The following is a 21,401-nucleotide window of genomic DNA, read 5'->3' on the forward strand; positions in this document are numbered from 1 at the left end:
GTGAATTTTAATAATCCTTCACCGCAGCACTCTAGTTCAAATGCTGTGAAATGCATATCTTAAGTGCCAATAAAAAAAAAATGGGGGGGGGGGGTAAAACCCTTCGCATGATGGCAGGTGAACTTCCGGGGGTTTATTTAAGCAGGGCCACAGAGGCTAAGACATTTTTAGCCACTTCTTGAATCGAGCTCAAAAAAAGCATCAGGCTCTTATCGTTCGACATTATTCATAGTGAAACATCATTCTGACAGGAATTAGCTGGCGGTGGATTTTAGTTTGTTAAACCTTGATTGTGGGCACCGATTTACCCACATCCACCAAGTTAACGGCGTCAATTTATAATCACCTAGTGCAACAATTCAACGTGTGTTTGTTTTACCTTTGTCTGTATTGCACAGTGTATTCTTCTCCGACCTGGGGGAGATAGAGAGCAAGACACGATTAAAGCAATACAAAACAAACAGTTCACAAAACAAAATGCTTGTAAAGCCCACCTCTCTACACCCCTTGGTTTTTCATAGCAAACATCCATGATAGGAAAAAAACCTAAAACAAACCAAATCCCCAAAACAAAATGTCCCCCAAAAAAAAGACTTGCTTCGGTTGCACGGTTTTGGTTCAGATGGGAGGTGGTGTGGTTAATTAGACAGTCCCCTGATTTGCTCTGTTTTTCCAGGCGTCCCTTGCCTGCCAACTAGCCCAAGGTAAAATACTCTAATACGTGTGTTTGTAGCCAAAAGAGCTCCCCCTCCCTCTCCTCCATTCTGATTCAAACACACACACACACACACACACACACACACACACACACACACACACACACACACACACACACACACACACACACACACACACACACACACACACACACACACACACACAGAGCCGTGTCAGTAGGGCAGTGTGAGTGGACAGAGAGTCAGCTCTTGGGCCTCCCTGCTGTCACTCCAGGTTATGTTACTGTCTGATCCTGGCTGGGCTGTCTGTTTGCCAGAAGCTAAATCCCCCACACACACTAATCCACTGAGAACTGACACAAGGCTAACATCAAAACGCACACAGGCAGGAACAGTGAAGCTGAGACTGACCGTCCGAGGAGCAGGCCCTGTACTGACCAGGACGAATTATCCTACTGATTGGTCAACCCCACCTCTCTCAGGCTGGCCTTAAGACTGGCTCTTCATCTTTGTTATTAGCACAGAGCAGAAGGCGTAAACAATAATGGGTATGAAAGGTGTGAATATATAAAGAACATTAGAGGGTCAGAGACCATTGTATTAATTGAGAATTTAAAAAACCCTGCTTGAATAGATACTATAACGGTCATCTACCAAATCAAAGCAAACTTTAATTTGTCACACGCGCCCGAATAAAACATATGTAGACTTTACTGTGAAATGCTTACTTGCAAGCCCCTTAAACAACAGTGCAGTTCAAGAAACAACAATAACAATGCTATATACAAGGGGTACCGGTACCGAGTCAATGTGCAGAGGTACAAGTTAGTTGAGGTAATTTGTAGGTAGGGGTGAAGTGACTATGCACAGATAATAAACAGCAAGTAGCAGCAGTGTGAAAAGGAAATGGGGGAGGGGTGTGGGGGGGGGTCAATTTAAATAATCCGGTGGCCATTTGATCAATTGTTCAGCAGTCTTATGGCTTGGGGGTAGAAGCTGTTAAGGAGCCTTTAGGTCCTAGACTTGGTAGACTGCGGTAGCAGAGAAAATAGTCTATAACGTGGGTGACTGGAGTCTTTGACAATTCTTTGGGCTTTCCTCTGACACCGCCTAGTATATAGGTCCTGGATGGCAGGAAGCTTGGCCCCAGTGATGTACTGGGCCGTACACACTACCCTCTGTAGCACCTTACGGTCAAATGCCGAGCAGTTGCCATACCAAGTGTTGATGCAACCGGTCAGGATGCTCTCGATGTTGCAGCTGTAGAACGTTTTGAGGATCTGGGGACCCATGCCAAATCTTTTCAGTCTACTGAGGGAGAAAAGGTGTTTTTGTGCCATCTTCACGACTGTCATGTGTGTTTGGACCATGATAGTTCGTTGGTGATGTGGACACCAAGGAACTTGAAACTCTCGACCCACTCCACTACAGCCCTGTCGATGTTCATGGGGGCCTGTTCGGCCTGCCTTTTCCCGTAGTCCATGATCAGCTCCTTTGTCTTACTCACATTGAAAGAGAGGTTGTTATCCTGGCATCACACTGCCAGGTCTCTGAAGGCAGTGATAAGGCTGTTGTGTCGTCGGCAAACTTAATGATGGTGTTGGAGTCATGTTTGGCCACGCAGTCGTGGGTGAACAGGGAGTACAGGAGGGGACTAAACACACACCCCTGGGGGGCCCCAGTATTGAGGATCAGCGTAGCAGACGTGTTGTTGCCTACCCTTACCACCTGGGGGCAGCCCGTCAGGAAGTCCAAGATCCAGTTGCAGAGGGAGATGTTAAGTCCCAGGGTCCTTAGCTAAGTGAATGAGTTTTGTGACTACTATGGTGCTGATCGCTGAGCTGTAGTCAATGACCAGCATTCTCGCATAGGTTTTCCTTTTGTCCAGGTGGGAAAGGGCAGTGTGGAGTGCGTTTGAGATTGCATCATCTGTGGATCTGTTGCGGCGGTATGCGAATTGGAGTGGGTCTAGGGTATCCGGGAGGATGCTGTTGATGAGAGCCATGACCAGCCTTTCAAAGCACTTCTTGGCTACCGACGTGAGTGCTACGGGGCGGTAATCATTTAGGCAGGTTACCTTCGCTTCCTTGGGCACAGGGACTATGGTACTCTGCTTGAAACATGTAGGTATTACAGACTCGTTCGGGGAGAGGTTGAAAATGTCAATTAAGATACTTGCCAGTTGGTCTGCGCATGCTTTGAGTACACGTCCTGGTAATCTGTCTGGCCCCGCAGCTTTGTGAATGTTGACCTGTTTAAAGGTCTTACTCACATTGGCTACCGAGAGCGTTATCCCACAGTCATCCAGAACAGCTGCTGCTCTCATGCATGCTTCAGTGTTGTTTGCCTCGAAGCGAGCATAAAAGGCATTTAGCTTGAATGGTAGGCTCGCGTCACTGGTCAGCTTGTGGGTTTCCTTTTGTAGTCCATAATAGTTTTCAAGCCCTGCCACATCCAACGAGCATCAGAGCCGGTGTAGTAGGATTCAATCTTAATCCTGTATTGACGCTTTGCTTGTTTGATGGTTCGTCTGAGAGCATAGGGGGATTTTTTGTAAGCGTCCAGATTAGTGTCCCGATCCTTGAAAGCGGCAGCTCTAGCCTTTAGATCGATGTGGATGTTGCCTGTAATCCATGGCTTCTGGTTGGGATATGTACGTACGGTCACTGTGGGGACGACATCATTTATGCACTTATTGATGAAGCCGATGACTGAGGTGGTATACTCCTCAATGCCATTTGATGAATCCCGGAACATATTCCAGTCTGTGCTAGCAAAACAGTCCTGTAGCGTAGCATCCGCGTCATCTGACCACTTCCATACTGCACGAGTCACTGGTACTACCTGCTTTAGTGTTTGCTTGTAAGCAGGAATCAGGAGGATAGAATTATGGTCAGATTTGCCAAATGGAGGATTAATGGCTAAGCAAGCATTTAGTAAAAGAGTACGAGATTTGGGTGAATAAACAAAGCATTATTACAATGTTACTAGAATCTTACAAAACAACCCATCTTGATTTTCAGGTGGATCACTGCTGTAATTGTACTTGTTTGGGAAAATGTTAGTGAATTAGAAGGAAAATCTTCATCAGACAGAGTAGACTCTTTTAGAAAGGGTTTAATCTTGGGCTCTCTAATCCTGTTCCTGTAGAGCTACCCTCGTGTAGGTTTTCGCCCCAACCCCAGTTTTAAATTACCTGATTCATCTGATCAACCAGCTAATTATTAGACTCAGATGCGTTAGATTAGCAAAAACCTATATGACAGTAGCTCTCCAGGAACAAAATTGGAGAGCCCTGGTATAATCTATTGGAAACCTTGGACTCACCTGGACTTGAAAAATAATACAATTAGACACAACAGAGCAGATGTTTGCTGTGCAAAGCAACACATTGTGATCATGGTAAATCAGAGGAGAAAAGAATCCCTGTAACAAGTCTTTCCCCAAGGTCTGGGAGTCCTATATGTCTGTGGGTTACTAATGTGCCTGCTTTCCCCTGTTAGAGGTAATTAACCACACAGAGCCCACAGTCTCTCTCATCCGCCCAGGAGTCTCCCACAATTACCCAGTCTGTCTCCATCCACTCCTCACTACAAGTCTCACTCCCAAGATAAATCTTTGATCAAAAGAAGGTTGAGCGTCTTGTTAGAGTTGCATATTTAAAACTCTTGACAAAAGGCGGCTGGCTTCCTGTTAGCTGTTACCAGCATACGACATTGGTCGGGCTGGGAATTTTCCCCCATCACTAGTTATTGGGCTGTTTGACTGTGGAGGAGGCAGACGCCAGCCAGCAAAAGTGGTAGATATGGGTCCAGTGTTCATAAGCTCAGGGGATCATAAGCTCATCATGAAGGGAAGAGCTACTGTTCCAAATTCGATGAAAGCGAGAGTGCCAGTCATGTAGTATTTACATGTAGGCCACGTATTGTCTGTGATACAGTTGCTGAAACAGGTAACATGTGCGAAAGATATATCTTAAGAGGAAAGTGTACTTGGATTAGGTAAAACCACACAGTTTCACCCACACTTCATGCAAACGTTATGAGTATTCCAGTCTTACGTTACATCAAACTGCATTATCAGTTCCTTTACAGTGCCTGTGACAAACAAAACACTGAGGTTAAAAAAAAAAGAATATATGTTGGTCTGGAAACAAGAGAAGCAGAACACAATCAATAGCAGGCAAAGTATATGTTCAAGCCTTGGGCCCCTGGCAGCAATTTCCTTTGAGAGTGGGAACAAAATATGCAGCTAAGATGTTGGGCAACATCAAGCCCCAAACCACTGGCCTAGCCTCTGTCGCTAATGGATTGTCAGTGTGAAGGAGATCCAGGGCAGATTACACACAGTTTACTGGAATATCTGGCTCACCTCATAATTATAGTGGAGCCCAGCCTCCACAGTCCAGACACATACATCACCACCAACCTGACAGTTATTCGCCAATCACAGGGAGAAGGACTTCAGAAGCTTTTATGTGTGCTCTTCCACAGTAAAACTAATGCCTAGGCATTAGCTCTGGGAATAAACATGACTCTTCAGGTCTCAGTGCAAGGTTACTCATTATGTGATCTCATCCCCCCTTTCCTTCTCCTCGCCACAACGACCCCAGCAGTTCAACTGATCCGCGTCATAGAATCAAGGTTGCCTGCATGACTATAGACCATGTTAATCAATTGAGCTAAAGACAAAGCAACAGGATTGACCTTAAAAGGACACGAGCTGCAAGATTTACTGCTGTTGAACGGTCAAATTCAAATGAATTATTCTTTTTCCAAGCCAACTGGCAGGGCAGAAAAACAGACTCCAAATTGTGGCTTTAAATGGGGATCATTTTTTATTATTAGGAAGTCAAAAGCAAGCCATAAGCTGATAACAATTTGTCACCTCGGAGATCGTTAATGCAAACAGTCTGTACATTCCTGTGTAAGTGAGAAAAGACTGCCGGTCTCAGAATGAGGTATAATAGGCAATTAGAGGACCTAGTGGTTCGGTTCAGCACATAGAGCTTTCGAAACGCAAACACCGAGTCAACAATGGTATGGGGATGCCATCTTTTCTTACCATCGTTAATTTAGCAAAGTTTCAGGATGTTTTGATGCATGCTGGACTGTGCGCTCCGGTGTACCAGAGCTCCCTACAGTATTTATTGAATGGTAAATACAAGGTTTCCATCAAAATCAACACGATTGCATCTTCTGTTGCCTCCTTCTACGGTCCATGCAGCCAAAACACACTCTACAAATAACAACCTCCTTTTCTAGGAGGAACTTGCATTACGCTCAGTTGAGCACTATCATTACAAAATACAGTGAATAAAGAACAGAAATGTGACAGCTTATAACGCCACCTCAGTCGATGTTACATGCTCATTTAAACGGATTTGTATCAAGGCTCAAAAACCCTCTCTTTTAAGACTAGCTGATAACTGACTAATTACCCATTCGATATAAAACCAAAGCCCTTGCTAGCATCCTAAGCATTTTACCCGGACATCAAGAAACAAAAAAAGCTCTACATCTCAAATGAATTACGGCATTGGAAATAATTATAATTGCACGACAGGGAAGCATAACACAGGAAAATATCTGGCAAGGAAAAGCTACAAAATACATTAATCAGTCTGTTTGGCAGATCACTGAAGTGACAAGCAAAACTTAATATTCTGGGCAATTTCATGCAGCTCCTGTTTGGAGTGGCTTTGCGGTGCTGCACACATGACAGCGTTCAGAAGATGTAACTTCTCATTAGTCATCTCAGTGGACATGGAGAGCATCCATCATGCAAATCTGCCTCCAGACGAGACTCAATCAACAGTGAATTAGCGTCGCTGAAAAACACGAGTGGCAAACCAATGACAGATAATTCATTGTAAAATCAAAATTGGAGGATGTGCCTGTTCTAAGGCAGAGTCTCCCTCTCTCTCTCTCCCTCAAGAGGGAATGGGGCACGATGACAGTGAGCACATGGGCCTGTTTGTGCCATATGGTTCCATCAGCAGCTGAATGCCATCCCCACATTCTCACTAGCATCCTGCCCAGCTGGGACATGAAGGTGATACCATTGTAAGGACAATGGTATCACGTTTTTTAAAAAATCCTTCAGAAATTCAGTTTCAAAGATGTGATTCTCTCTCTTCACTGGGATAGTAGTGGACAACATGACATGTCTGGCACATTGCGTTGACGTCTGTGATATTGACTCCAGACCAAGGTTCTACTAATCAGAAACGTTGCTAAGTAAATGCATTCTTGTGTGACAGAGTGTGCTACGGGCAGAATCAAGAAAGTGACTTGGTGAAGAGAAAGAAAGTGAATGTGGTGAAAGGGGGCTTTGATCTCACCTCGATGTTGGGTTGAAATCAGCTGCAGTAGTGTTAGACCGATGGATACATCCTGCCCTTTAAGACAACATAAAAAAATAATAATGGATGGACCAAAAAAACTAAACAGATGAGCACAGAAATGATAAATGTGTAAACAGGCAAGATAAACAATAAAAACAGAAACAACTGGAAAGCCTCTACAACCAAATCCTCATTTCGAGAATGTGTTATCGGCATTGAGATGGTACGGTCGAGTTTTTAAGTTCATCAGCTGCAAATGTTTTTTTGAAAATACGAGTTGCGGTATGCAAAACTTACAGCAAGTGCACTTTCACTCAAAGTAATAGTAGGGCTTCACCCTTTAGTTTAATTTTCCAATATTACCTTCATTGTGCCATGGCAAAATGGGATCCAGTGCCTGTATTGTACGAGGTGACGAGCGACCATGGAGCCTCACGGTCCCTGCCGTTGGCGTGGCCACAATATCAAAGTGCAGCCTTATGTCTATATATTTCATGGCAGATTCAATTAGGAAGGGCGAGTCTGTAGCGGATGCTGTTATACACTCTGCCATTTTCCCTCCTTCTCTCTGGCCCCAATATAAGGAGGTAATATAAACAAAGCACGATCAGCACTAAAAATAAGTCCTACTGTCACGCCCTGGTCGAAGTATGTTGTGTTTATCTTCATGTATTGGGTCAGGCCAGGGTGTGGCATGGGGTTTTTGTATTGTGGTGTGTTTTGTCTTGGGGTTTTGGTGTTGGTATTGGGATTGTAGCTTAGTGGGGTATCTAGCAAAGTCTATGGCTGTCTGGAGTGGTTCTCAATCAGAGGCAGGTGTTTATCGTTGTCTCTGATTGGGAACCATATTTAGGCAGCCATATTCTTTGAGTTTGTCGTGGGTGATTGTCCTTAGTGTCTTTGTTCCTGTCGCTGTGTTAGTTGACAAGTATAGGCTGTTTCGGTTTTCGTTACGTTTATTGTTTTGTAGTGTTTGTGTTAATTCGTGTTTACGTTTGTTGATTAAACATGGATTGCAATCTACACGCTGCATTTTGGTCCGACTCTCCTTCACCAAAAGAGAACCGTTACAGAATCACCCACCACAAACGGACCAAGCAGCGTGTCAACAGGCAGGAGCCACAGGAGAGGCAACAGAGGCAGCAGCAGCAGGAGCAGCAGCAGCTGCAGTGGGAGAGGTTGCACCACCTGGAGAAATGGACATGGGAGGACAAACTGGACGGTAAAGGACCCTGGGCTCAGCCTGGAGAATATCGCCGCCCCAAGGAAGAACTGGAGGCGGCGAAAGCTGAGAGGCGCAGGTATGAGGAGGCAGCACGGCGTAGCGGATGGAAGCCCGAGAGTCAGCCCCAAAAATTTATTGGGGGAGGGCTCACAGGGGGTAGGGCTACGCTAGGTAGGAGACCTACGCTAACTTCCTGTGGTTACCGGGGGGCTAGAGAGACCGGGCAGGCACCGTGTTATGCAGTGGTGCGCACGGTGTCCCCAGTGCGGGTGCCTAGCCCGGTGCGGTATATTCCAGCTCCGCGTATCGGCCGGCTCTACGCATCTGGTCCCCAGTGCGTCTCATTGGGCCGGCTTACATGGCACCAGCCTTGCGCTCAGTGTCTCCGGTTCGCCTGCATAGCCCAGTGCGGGCTATTCCACCTCGCCGCACTGGCAGGGCGACCGAGAGTATTCAACCAGGTAAGGTTGGGCAGGCTCGGTGCTCAAGAGCTCCAGTGCGCCTGCACGGTCCGGTCTATCCAGTACCACCTCCACACCCCAGCCCTCCGGTAGCAGCTCCCCGCACCAGGCTTCCTGTGCGTGTCCTCGGTTCAGTACCACCAGTGCCAGCACCACGCATCAGGCCTACAGTGCGCCTCGCCTCTCCTGCGCTGTCGGAGTCTCCCGCCTGTTCAGCGCAGCCAGAGCCTTCCTCCTCTACAGCGCTGCTGGATTCTCCAGCCTGTTCAGCGCAGCCAGAGCTGTCGGTCTGCATGGAGCAGCCAGAGCTGCCAGTCTACATGGAGCAGCCAGAGCTGTCAGTCTGCATGGAGCAGCCAGAGCTGTCAGTCTGCATGGAGCAGCCAGTCTGCAAGGAGCTGCCAGTCTGCAAGGAGCTGCCAGTCTGCAATGAGCTGCCAGTCTGCAAGGAGCTGCCAGTCTGCAAGGAGCTGCCAGTCTTTAAGGAGCTGTCAGTCTGCAAGGAGCTGCCAGTCTGCACGGAGCCGCCAGAGCTGCTAGTCTGTAAGAAGCCGCCAGAGCTGTCAGCCTAAATGGAGCAGCCAGAGCCGCCAGTCAGCGTGGAGCAGTCAGAGCCGCCAGTCAGCATGGAGCAGCCAGATCTTTCAGTCTGCCAGGATCCGCCAGTCAGCCAGACTCTTCCAGATCTGCCAGTCAGCCAGACTCTTCCAGATCTGCCAGTCAACCAGAATCTTCCAGATCTGCCAGTCAACCAGACTCTTCCAGATCTGCCAGAACTTCCAGACTCTTCCAGATCTGCCAGGATCCGCCATTCGGCCAGGATCCGCCAGTCGGCCAGGATCCGCCATTCAGCCAGGATCCGCCAGCCAGCCAGGATCTGCCAGTCAGCCAGGATCTGCTGAGACCACCAGCCAGCCAGGATCTGGTAGATCTATCTACCTGCCTGAGCTTCCTCTCACTCCTGAGCTTCCTCTCACTCCCGAGCTTCCTCTCACTCCCGAGCTTTCTCTCACTCCCGAGCTTTCTCTCACTCCCGAGCTTTCTCTCACTCCCGAGCTGTCTCTCACTCCCGAGCTTCCCCTCAGTCCCGAGCTTCCCCTCAGTCCCGAGCTTCCCCTCAGTCCCGAGCTTCCCCTCAGTCCCGAGCTTCCCCTCAGTCCCGAGCTGCCTCAGTGCCGAGCTGTCCTTCAGTCCCGATCTGCTCCTCAGTCCAGTGGGGTTCTGGGTGAGGACTACTAGGCCATGGTTGGCGGCGAATGTGGACTATCCAGGGATGCGAGGAGAGGGGACTAAGACATTGACTGAGTGGGGTCCACGTCCCGCGCCGGAGCCGCCACCATGGACAGACGCCCACCCGGACCCTCCTTATTGTTTTGAGGTGCGTTCGGGAGTCCGCACCTTAGGGGGGAGGTTCTGTCACGTCCTGGTCAAAGTATTTTGTATTTATCTTCATGTATTGGGTCAGGCCAGGGTGTGGCATGGGGTTTTTGTATTGTGGTGTGTTTTGTCTTGGGGTTTTGGTGTTGGTATTGGGATTGTAGCTTAGTGGGGTATCTAGCAAAGTCTATGGCTGTCTGGAGTGGTTCTCAATCAGAGGCAGGTGTTTATCGTTGTCTCTGATTGGGAACCATATTTAGGCAGCCATATTCTTTGAGTTTGTCGTGGGTGATTGTCCTTAGTGTCTTTGTTCCTGTCGCTGTGTTAGTTGACAAGTATAGGCTGTTTCGGTTTTCGTTACGTTTATTGTTTTGTAGTGTTTGTGTTAATTCGTGTTTATGTTTGTTGATTAAACATGGATTGCAATCTACACGCTGCATTTTGGTCCGACTCTCCTTCACCAAAAGAGAACCGTTACACCTACAAACCATTCTCAGTTCATAAACATTTAAGAATGGATGACATTATGAAAGCAAAAACTGTTTGTTTTCATGTGCTTGCCAATGAAAAAAAACAGCATTTCACTGCTTGTCATCTCTGTTTCACGAGACTCACGGAGGTGAACCATAACACTTTTCTGAAATGATGGACCGTGACAAATACGTACAACTTCACTGTGAAGAATGCATTTCCTTGCAAAAAAAATGGAATGGTACAGTATGGCGCTTTATTGACCCAGTGACACCGCAGAATACGCCATGGAAGAAATCCTGGCCTAAGTAGATTTGTATACCTGCATGGAACCATACTCTAACAGTGTCACAGACAAGACCCTTTTCTAACGTCCGACCTCTTCCTATTCAGTCCAGGCGAGCGTGACAGGAAAGGGAATGGAGGCTACACCAGTTCTGTCCGATAATGAGGGTTGGCTAAATCTCCACCCAGCCTCATTCTACTCCTGAGCATATCACACCCTGCTAGGGATATGGCCATGGCTTAAAACAGCCCGGCACTGCCGGACCTGCACTCAGTGGAAGTTAAACACGGTGTTTAAAGCCCTCTTACAATGGCATAGTGGGAGGCTAGTATGGCTAGCTTCATTGTTTGAAGTTCTATGTCAAAGATAGAAGTGTGTTACAAGAACAAAAATCAAAGCTGTAATGTGTGATTTGGGAGATTGGCGGCTGCCTCTGTTGGGGGGCACCACCCTGCGTTTTAGTCTCTTCTCACCTGGTGAGGGCAGGCTTACTGGACCTGAGGGAGTTGCTGTGTGCCAGTGCCTCCACCACCGAGCTGTCGCTGGATATTCGCTTCCTCTGGGTGGTCTTCTGGAGCTCCGTGATCCTGTGAGAGAGAAGGGGAAGAGAGACGGGAAGAGAGAGAAATAGAGAGAAAAGAGGGAGAGACACAGCATGCATAAGAAATAAGAAACGACGTGGTCCGAGATGGCCTAGAAGGACATCACACATTGGATACACTATGGAACATCAGAGTAGTTAGACCACCGTTTCTATTCCCGCTGGGTCCTGAAGCGCGGTAAACATTTAAGCCTTTTCTTGTTATAATATTAAAGCTAGGGTACATCAGAGGTGGGCACCGTATATATAACAATAAAGTGTGTTTATATTGCTGGGGGATCTAGTGAAAATACACAACAACAACAAAAATAAGGTACACGCTGTATAGATGAACCCATTGTGGAAGATTGAAACCAGAACATTCCCACCTTTGGGAGCAGAGTGAATAAGCAAAAGAGAGCGCTTGTGTATATGAGACAGAATTATAGAATGATGGGGTCTAAAGAACAAATAAGACGGTTCGAGATACTGTGGAAGATAAGATTTCTCCTAATGGTAGAAAGTTGCAGTTAATGAAGACACTAACATGCAATATAAATGTTCCTGTCATCCAGCACCCAACAGTACTTGCTTTGAAGCTTATTTTCCCCCACTGAGGTCAAAAGAGTGTTAAAATGATAAAATGGTGTTAAATTGTTAATGCAACCAATAATGGCTTGGTTCTAGTAGGATTGAACGTCTTATATTCCATTCTAACTGAAGAGCTGCAACAAAAGGGCAGAAGTGGGGCGCGGATCATTACATCAATCACTTGGGGTCTTGTTGTGGAGAGCAATGATCCGAAATACGCTGTGGTGCCTGGGTCTGTCTGTCTACCACCAACCTGCTCCACCTCTCCCACATTCATCACATTCATCTGTCTGACTACCAACCAGGACCAGAGGAACAAAGAGCAGACACCCAGCATACAGGGAAAAGTGTCTGCAATGCAAAAGCTGTTCAAATTTTTATGGGTCAAATATTTCGGAATATAGGAGTAGGGATGCTGTTCAGATCAATTGGGGGGAAGTCAGAAACTCACTAAAATAGTGATGCTTTTGCAGGGGGAAAAGTTGATTGGCAGGACTTGAACCAGGGATGTGCAGAGCCTAGAAAATGTAGAGATTCTCAGGAGTGAACAGTCTGCACTTGTGTGCAGAGATGTGCACAGCTGCATACACATTACATTGTCTGTTCAAATCGGATTGGGGATTTATGAAATACTGATCATATGACAAACAAAGACGATGAAAGCCTCTGACATCAAATTAATAAGACTGTTTTCCAAAAGATCTAAAGCTGACATCTTTAACTAATAAAGAAAGATGCACAGTAGGACTAGCTTGTACGTTATTTCCAGGACTGTGGAAGTACTTAAAACAAAGCTTCCATTGTGACAGAGGAAGAGCATTGAACACAGGAAACGACAATATTATTTGAGAGCATCATGACTCGTGAATGTGTGTTGAGTCATCTAAATCGCTCTTACTATAGATCTGACCCTGACATAGACCTCATCGATCTCCCCCAAACCCTAAACCTAACCTAGGCTAACCCCATGCTCAGCCGGGCCAATTCCCCATGTCTCGTTTGGAGCTAAACCTACTCTCTGGCAAGCCTGAACCTACTTTCTGACAAGACAATAGCGTCAAATGCCAAATGGATAATCAGATTGGGAGAGATCACCTCTCACCCCCGATCTCAGTTGTGAAGTTCTATTGTGAGCATGTGTGATTTTCTCCATTTCATGAAGTAAAATAGAATCTTGATTCTAAAGAAGGTGGGAGTGAAACATAAGCAGTGAGGCAGATTGGCACTGTACTCATTCCCAATCCAAAGGGAACGCAGGGTTTTTGCTCATCACCTCCCACATTCATCCTCCTCCACCCATTCCCACCCACACAATCAACTTTGCATTTTAAATCAAACCAATTGCCCTGGCAACACACACATGGCTTACAGAGGCATCTATTTTCAAATGATTCAAATGTTATATATTGAGGAAAATAAAGCAAAACAGTACACACTTTGTTGTTAAACTGCATTCTGCCGGTATAAACCTTATTTTCCATGAGCTTGAATGTGTTCCACCCACAAAGATCTTGGACTTAGTGTGTTGATCACTCTAGAGGCTTATATCAAGGACCCAGAATCCCCTGCTACATCCAAGTAAAAATAAAAATATTGCATGGGCTGAGTAAACAATCTTGGGAGGACAAGGTAAGTTAAGGAGGAGGGGGAAAGGAGAGGTGAACAGGAAGGAAGGACAGATCGATACCTCTTCCTGACAGGAAAGGGGAAGCCGGAGGGAGAGAAGAAGAAGTGGGATTTCTTGTGTCTGACGGCCATGGCCTCGCTGTCCGATTGTGGGCTGGTGGGACTGATGGTAAGAGGAAAGGGCACAGAGAGGAAGAGGAGTGGATGGAGGGCAGAAGGAAGGGCAGATGGGAGGAAGGAGAGAGAACAGGAACAATTCATGGATGTTTTACTTTTTTTTATATATACAGTTGAAGTCGGAAGTTTACATACACCTTAGCCAAATACATTTAAACTCAGTTTTTCACAATTCCTGACATTTAGTCCTAGTAAAAATCCTCTGTCTTAGGTCAGTTAGGATCACCACTTTATTTTAAGAAAGTGAAATGTCAGAATAATAGTAGAGAGAATTATTTATTTTAGCTTTTATCTATTTCATCACATTCCCAGTGGGTCAGAAGTACACTCCATTAGTATTTGGTAGCATTGCCTTTACATAAAATACAAAAACTTGGGTCAAACATTTTGGGTAGCCTTCCACAAGCTTCCCACAATAAGTTGGGTGCATTTTGGCCCATTCCTCCTGACAGAGCTGGTGTAACTGAGTCTGGTTTGTAGGCCTCCTTGCTCGCACACGTTTTTTCAGTTCTGCCCACAAATTTTCTATAGGATTGAGGTCAAGGCTTTGTGATGGCCACTCCAATACCTTGACTTTGTTGTCCTTAAGCCATTTTGCCACAACTTTGGAAGTATGCTTCAGGTCATTGTCCATTTGGAAGACCCATTTGCGACCAAGCTTTAATTTCCTGACTGATGTCTTGAGATGTTGCTTCAATATATCCACATAATTTCCCATCCTCATGATGCCATCTATTTTGTGAAGTGCACCAGTCCCTCCTGCAGCAAAGCACCCCCACAACATGATGCTGCCACCCCTGTGCTTCACGGTAGGGATGGTGTTCTTCGGCTTGCATGCCTCCCCCTTTTTCCTCCAAGCATAACGATGTTCATTATGGCCAAACCGTTCTGTGTTTGTTTCATCAGACCAGAGGACACGTCTCCAAAAAGTATGATCTTTATCCCTATGTGCAGTTGCAAACCATAGTCTGGCTTTTTCATGGCGGTTTTGGAGCAGTGGCTTCTTCCTTGCCGAGTGACCTTGCAGGTTATGTCGATATAGGACTCCTTTTCCTGTGGATATAGATGGTTTTGTACCGGTTTCCTCCAGCAAGATCCTTTGCTGTTGTTCTGGGATTGATTTGCACTTTTCGCACCAAAGTACGTTCATCTCTAGGAGACAGAATGCGTCTCCTTCCTGAGCGGTATGACAGCTGCATGGTCCCATGGTGTTTATACTTGCGTACTATTGTTTATACAGATGAGCGTGGTACCTTCAGGCATTTGGAAATTGCTCCCAAGGATGAACCAGACTTGTGAAGGTCTTGGCTGATTCCTTTTGATTTTCCCATGATGTCAAGCAAAGAGGCACTGAGCCTTGAAATACATCCACAGGTACACCTTCAATTGACTCAACTGATGTCAATTAGCTTATCAGAAGCTTCTAAAGCCATGACATCCTTTTATGGAATTTCTCAAGCTGTTTAAAGGCACAGTCAACTTAGTGTATGTAAACTTCTGATCCACTGGAATTGTGATACAGTGAATTATAAGTGAAATAATCTGTCTGTAAACAATTGTTGGAAAAATGACTTGTCATGCACAAAGTAGATGTTCTAAACGACTGCCAAAACTATAGTTTGTTAACAAGAAATTTGTGGAGTGGTTGAAAAACTAGTTTTAATGACTCCAACCTAAGTGTATGTAAACTTCCGACTTCAACTGTACATTTAAACTGATCTCTGATTAGGGAAAGGAGGACAAAGAAGCCAGGGATCTTCAGAGCCAGTAGCAGGAAGAGTTAAGAAATGGTACAATATCAGTTCAGTAAATGAATTGGTTCTGAAAAAAAGGATGCAAATAATGTAACAGTTAAGATGTTCATCGTCTTAAAAATTCCTTTGATAATTTGATACATTGCCAAGAGACTAAGGTGGCATTCATCTATGGCAAATTGCCTCAAACACTGTACAACTTCCAAACATCACTGTCCAGGAGTTCCAGTTCCAAGCATTGTAACTACTACTGCAGGACCTGAAAAAGACCTACAAAAAAACCCTGTCACTGCCTGTCAAGGATCTGAAATGGCCTTTTATTAGGAATTCTATTTCAAGTCCTGGCCAGCAGCATGAGAGAACATGGCAAAAATAATGTGGCCTCTGCTTTGAAAGCATCAAAAGACAGTCTGTGGAAGACGTGCCAATAGACCACAGAGGGGAAGAGAGAGGCTACAATCCTGCACGCCCTCAGATATAGTCCCACCATGTTTACTTTGGAGGGGGAACATGTGGGCCGGGTTAGGATCTGCCTCTGTCATGTTTGAACTCCATGAACCTGTTGCCACACCTCCTCTTCATCAAAACCGCTCCTTAAATCCCTAAATGGACGGGGGACAGGGGCCTGAGCGAAGGTTTAGCGAAGAGAGACTTCCAACTAAGGTGACGTTACTGTAGAACAGAACTCTACAGAAAATCCTCCACTGTACAATATGAAAAGCATAAAGAGCAATACAAGTTGGTAAGCTAGACTGACAGGGAGATATGTAAAGGTTTTCAATGACTGACAGCTACTGATGTATGTTGAAAATTATTCTAGGAAATATTGATGAACGCACAGCGGGTATGAAATGACAAGCTCATCACGGCAGTTTAATCCTTCTCGTGTTCAATTGTATAACACTTTAACGCGATGGTATTACTTGGATAACTTGGTTGACTCTTTCCGTGTGCATGGCTTGAGTCATTCACAGAGGGCTACAAAATGTGCAGGGGATTTACTGTGGAAGATTACAGAGATGTCCACACCTGGCGCACAGACGTCCTTCTTCTAAAAAGATGAACATACAGCTAGTAGTGGGGTCGTGGAGCTGCATGCATTTTCCAAACTGTTAGCAACGTAGGGAACACTTTTGTATTGTTCAGCCATGAACCGACGATGGCCGGGGCTTCTCTCTTTGTTAAGTTGACGCGTGTACCGTAGCAAGGCTTACAGTAACGGTATTTCAACCCTGGATCTTCTCCCCTGCTGACACAGTCCTATGCTCTGAGGTGGAGCATTTCTAAAGGTCACTCTGAATTAAGGTGAGTATGGCCCTTCTCCTTCCTAGGGTGATTATGGATACAGTCCAGTGGTTAGAACTCAAATGATTCATAGATTTAATGTGTGTGTGTGTGGGGGGGGTTAATAGGCGAGCCTGGCCTCTGCATTCAACCCTACCGCCTCAGTAATAATTCAGCAGGGCAAAATCAGCATGGCCTCCGTGAGGATTGTGCAGTTTTATTGTGTTACAGCGTTCATGTCCAGACACAGATTCAGCCCACGGTTTCTCAACCTTTATTTTTGTGTCCTGGACCTGGGGCACTCCGGTATGATTATTACTACACTATTTCAGCCTGTCAAAACAGCACCCGCCAGAAACCACTTGAAAACAGACGGGTTCACAGTAAATTACCTGGTGTGCATTCACTGTTATAACCCCCCTAAAGCGCATCCATAAAGCCCCCCCCATCAAGCTCGTGCCTCATCCTTTATCTAGTGCTCTAAAATGATCTCCGACAGAAATTCAAATTAGAAGCTGTGAGCAGCAGCTGCTTCTCTTACCTGGGTCCCGGTGAGGGGGGAGGAGACGAGGAGGAGGACGGGAAGGCAAACTTGCTCGACGCCTCTGGGAATTCACCAGAAGAATCAACCAGATCAGGCATCCCTGGTGAGGTGCTCACCGTCTCCGTGACGACCAGCTCAGGGTCCAGGATAAAGAGCTCGTCTTGGGATATCTCGGTCACATAGTTTAGGTGTTCCTGTTATGGAGAGAGAAACCAGAACTACTTATGTACAGATTGTAATGGTCACTGAAAATGTTACTTATTGTTTATTTTGCTTTTGTTATAGGTGTTCCATTACTCTGCATAATCCATGTATTCGGTGTTGTAAAAATATTTTAAAGCACTACTTAAATAGTTTTTGGGGGTATCTGTACTTTACTTTTTATATTTTTGATTACTTTTACTCCACTATGTTCCTAAAGAAGATAATGTACTTTTTACTCCATACATTTTCTGTGAGACTCAAAAGTACTCGTTACATTTTGAATGCTTAGCAGGGAAGGACTTTGGTCCAATTCATGCACTTGGGGCCCCTGTCTATCAGTAAATAAACCATCTGGTCTGGTTTGCTTAATATAAGAAATATCTCATTATTTATTTTAGTATATTTGAGCAATTACATTTACTTTTGATGCTTAAGTATATTTAAAACTAAATACTTTTAGACTTTTACTGGGTGACTCACTTTTACTTGAGTCATTTTCTATTCAAAAAGGTATCGTTACTTTTACTCAAGTATGACAATTGGATACTTTTTCCATCACTGAATGTGTTATTATATATAATAGCACACACTCACCTGAGCACGATCAATTCTGTAAAATCGATCTGCAGTTGTGGCTAGAAGGAAAACAAGACGGGGAAAAATGAAACGTATAAAAAGTACGAGGTTTATAGAGTAAACAATATGAACATTGGCGTGTACACACACACACACACACACACACACACACACACACACACACACACACACACACACACACACACAGTGTTCTAATGAGGCCAGAAAGGGCTGGTAACTGTGCAGGAGCTTAATCAAAGCGTTGACCTGATTACAACCAGCTCGGAAGCGCACCATGCCTTTGCCACATGTTGTTAAATGAAGGAAAAGATGGGTAACCTGCATAATGAAAACAGAACAAGTGGGAGGATAGGGACACATAATTGGCCCAGTGACTTGGGGACATTACAAGGAGAGTCAAAGGGTTCTGGTAGTGGATGTAGTTCTAGATGAGAAAAAATGACAAAAGATTTACTAACCATGTCCTTAGGCAATGACCAGTGGACAAACCCTACTGCAAATCAAGTAAGTTATGATAAACCCATTGCCTTTTCAAAAGACGCATTCAGTTCGCAGGGTGTTAGGGGACTGTACCGATCATCTCACACTGTCGCCTGCCAACTAGTTACAAACAGATTCACAGGAGACCGGATATCATCATATGTAAATAGAATTGTATGTGCTCTTCAAAAGAAAATCAAACACACTCTTTAAAGACTCATGAGTATGGACAACACTGCATCTCAGGGTAAAAACTAAGACAAGGGAAGTAGCGTGTGGGGGAAAACCTCTTCACATGGTTGTGGTCTAGCGATCAAGTACTTTCTACAGATGGTCATCTCCCGCCAGTCAGCAGAAATTCCACTAAACTAACTGTCTCACCCCTCTCCTCTCCTCTCCATCCAGCCGCCAGCCCCGTACTGTTGGACTGTACCAGTAATTAAGCTTCACACTGCCATTCTGTCTGAGGAAGTGGAAGTGAGCTCTTCCCTAGCCCAGTGGGAGCAGACTCAAAGGAGGTTTGCTCTGGAATTAAGTCAATCTACCAGGCTTCTTCCTCTCTACTCAAAAGATGCCAAGAAAAAGACCCCTCTGTCCTCCACAGACGCTGCAAATTCAATTTCTGCCAGCTTCACTGGGCAGAATAACCCAACTTAAATTAGAACATTTAAAAACTATATGCTTAAGAATATCTCACAGACAAGCACATGAAGTTTGCCCAGAAGATTAGATTAGATTAAGGTTTTTAAAGGCAGGTCTGTGTACTGCAGGTTTCTCAGCTTCTCCTACATATCTGGGAAGGTGTTCATTCTTCATCCTTATCAGAATGTATCAAAAGTTATGATGTGGTTCCCCCCCGTCGTACTAATTAAATAATCAGTCATATCAGAACGCAGCTGGAATTCACTTGCTATTCCTCTAATCAAGAATTAGCCATGCTGTTTTGATGAGAGAGAGAAAACAATTATAATTTCTCCACACGAGACCTTTACAACTGTCTTTTTTTGGACTGAGCTTTAAGATCTGGGCTGTTTTATTACCAGTGAATAGAAGCTCATCTGTCCTGATTTCAATGGAGCAGCTATGGGATTTAATTAAGCTTTGAAAAGCTCGAGAACATTTTGGGCTGTAGATTCTAAATCCCTCCTTTCTCTACCAACTATCACTAGTTAGTAAGTGAATTAACTTAGCATTCAAACAATGAACGCCTTCAGAGATCAGCTATCATATCAGTCCAGTGTGAGGAGATGGAAGATTTTGAGTTTCACTGCTGGTGGAGTGACTGATGAGCAGTAAGAGTACATCATATATGTAAACTGTGTCATGTTTAGCAACACATAGCTATTCCTAGCAATGCACATAACATGTAATTCATTATACTGCAAAATGCTTTTTTTCTCCTCATGGGAACTGTGGACTGTCAGTGGAATAAACACGATGGCTTGATAAAACTCAACAAGAAAAGTGTTGGATATACGTAAAAGGGCCATGGATTCACAAGACATGCAGAATCACTGACAATTGTTACGGTATGACAGATTATTGACAGAATGATGATAAACTGTATGCTTAAGAATATCTCACAGGCAAGCATTGAAGTCTGCCCAGAAGATTCCCTTTTCTGCTATGCAACAGAGCAGAAACATTCAAAGTAAATCAGTGACAGTATTATTGAATTGATTTCTGTATCTTTGCACGAGAGCTGTTGATCTACATTAATGTTAATGTGGAGCTCGGCTAAATTGAATTGGCAGAGCCTAATTCACACAGAAACAGCACAGCTGCGTTCAATTATGTTCTGTAGGTTGATCTACCTAGCTTCAGTTCTTCAAAACAATAACGGAAAACAAATGTTAAAATTATCCTCAAAACCTGCGTTTTGAACATTAACTCAATCTATGCTGTGCATATTTGCTTGTAATGTAAATGTGAATCTTTATCGTGCAGAAGAAATGCACCAATCGTAAGGTCATAAAACAGCACTGTTCTGTCATATTAAGTCTACCTTGACAAAACATGAAATTCTATGGTGAATGAACCAAGAAAACAGTGACCTGTAAGAGACGGGAGGCTCCCACTTGCAATGATCAGATTATGTCAAGCGCTCTCTCTTATAACGCCGAAGATAGACGGGGGACTAAAAAGAGGAGGCACAAGAGGAATACTTCACTATAGAAAGTGTAAGGAATCAATAGCAGCGCTCCTTATAAGAAGTGGTACTTACAGTCCAAGAAGCACCACTTCGGCGAAAGCTTCTGCGAGGAAAGGGTCTTTGATTTAGCTCCATCATCCTCCTGAGAAAGAAATGGGACCAATGAGATTAGTTCCACAACAGCCTGCTCTATAGACTAAACATAAATGAGACTGGAAGGCCTTGACTCTGTTTTGTCCAACTTACTGGTCCATTGAAAAAAAACAGAGGACTCAAATAATAAAAACCTTTTCTGCTGGATGTAGGGCAAGATTTACAGGCCCTGAGTCTTGTGTTCAGACAGGCTTTTTGAAATGAAAAGTACTTTTCTGGGCAGTGAGTTCACTGAAAGGGTCCAGCATATTAACCCCTCCCCTACTCTTTCATATAGAGTTCCATGAGTTTAAGAGGGCAGGTGTTTTCCCTCCTCAGTCACAGAATCCTTGGTCCGAAGACCAACAATTCCTTCCTTGGTCACTGTTCTGTGCATTGGCTGAATTGTACTTAACCCAAGCTTTTCTAAAAAAGGT

The 21,401-nt window shown here is 44.8% G+C and overlaps 1 protein-coding gene across 15 annotated transcripts in view; it reads right to left on the bottom strand.

The window, feature by feature from the left end:
- LOC118357940 (diacylglycerol kinase zeta-like) overlaps positions 1 to 21,401 on the bottom strand; it is a 144,392-nt gene that overhangs the window by 11,916 nt on the left and 111,075 nt on the right. For 12 of the 15 annotated variants that reach the window (XM_035735296.2, XM_035735316.2, XM_035735334.2 and 9 more), the window contains 7 exons: positions 20,905 to 20,974; positions 18,198 to 18,238; positions 17,397 to 17,593; positions 13,702 to 13,803; positions 11,317 to 11,430; positions 7,021 to 7,077; positions 380 to 414 (listed from right to left, as the gene is read on the bottom strand). In XM_035735296.2, the coding sequence (XP_035591189.1) occupies positions 380 to 414; positions 7,021 to 7,077; positions 11,317 to 11,430; positions 13,702 to 13,803; positions 17,397 to 17,593; positions 18,198 to 18,238; positions 20,905 to 20,974 (616 nt within the window). The remainder of the gene's footprint in view (positions 1 to 379; positions 415 to 7,020; positions 7,078 to 11,316; positions 11,431 to 13,701; positions 13,804 to 17,396; positions 17,594 to 18,197; positions 18,239 to 20,904; positions 20,975 to 21,401) is intronic. The other 3 variants (XM_035735276.2, XM_052479880.1, XM_052479901.1) reach the window with 3 other exon arrangements.

The sequence above is a fragment of the Oncorhynchus keta genome, chromosome 2 (genome assembly GCF_023373465.1).
Source record: "Oncorhynchus keta strain PuntledgeMale-10-30-2019 chromosome 2, Oket_V2, whole genome shotgun sequence".
Classification (NCBI taxonomy): Eukaryota; Metazoa; Chordata; class Actinopteri; order Salmoniformes; family Salmonidae; genus Oncorhynchus; species Oncorhynchus keta.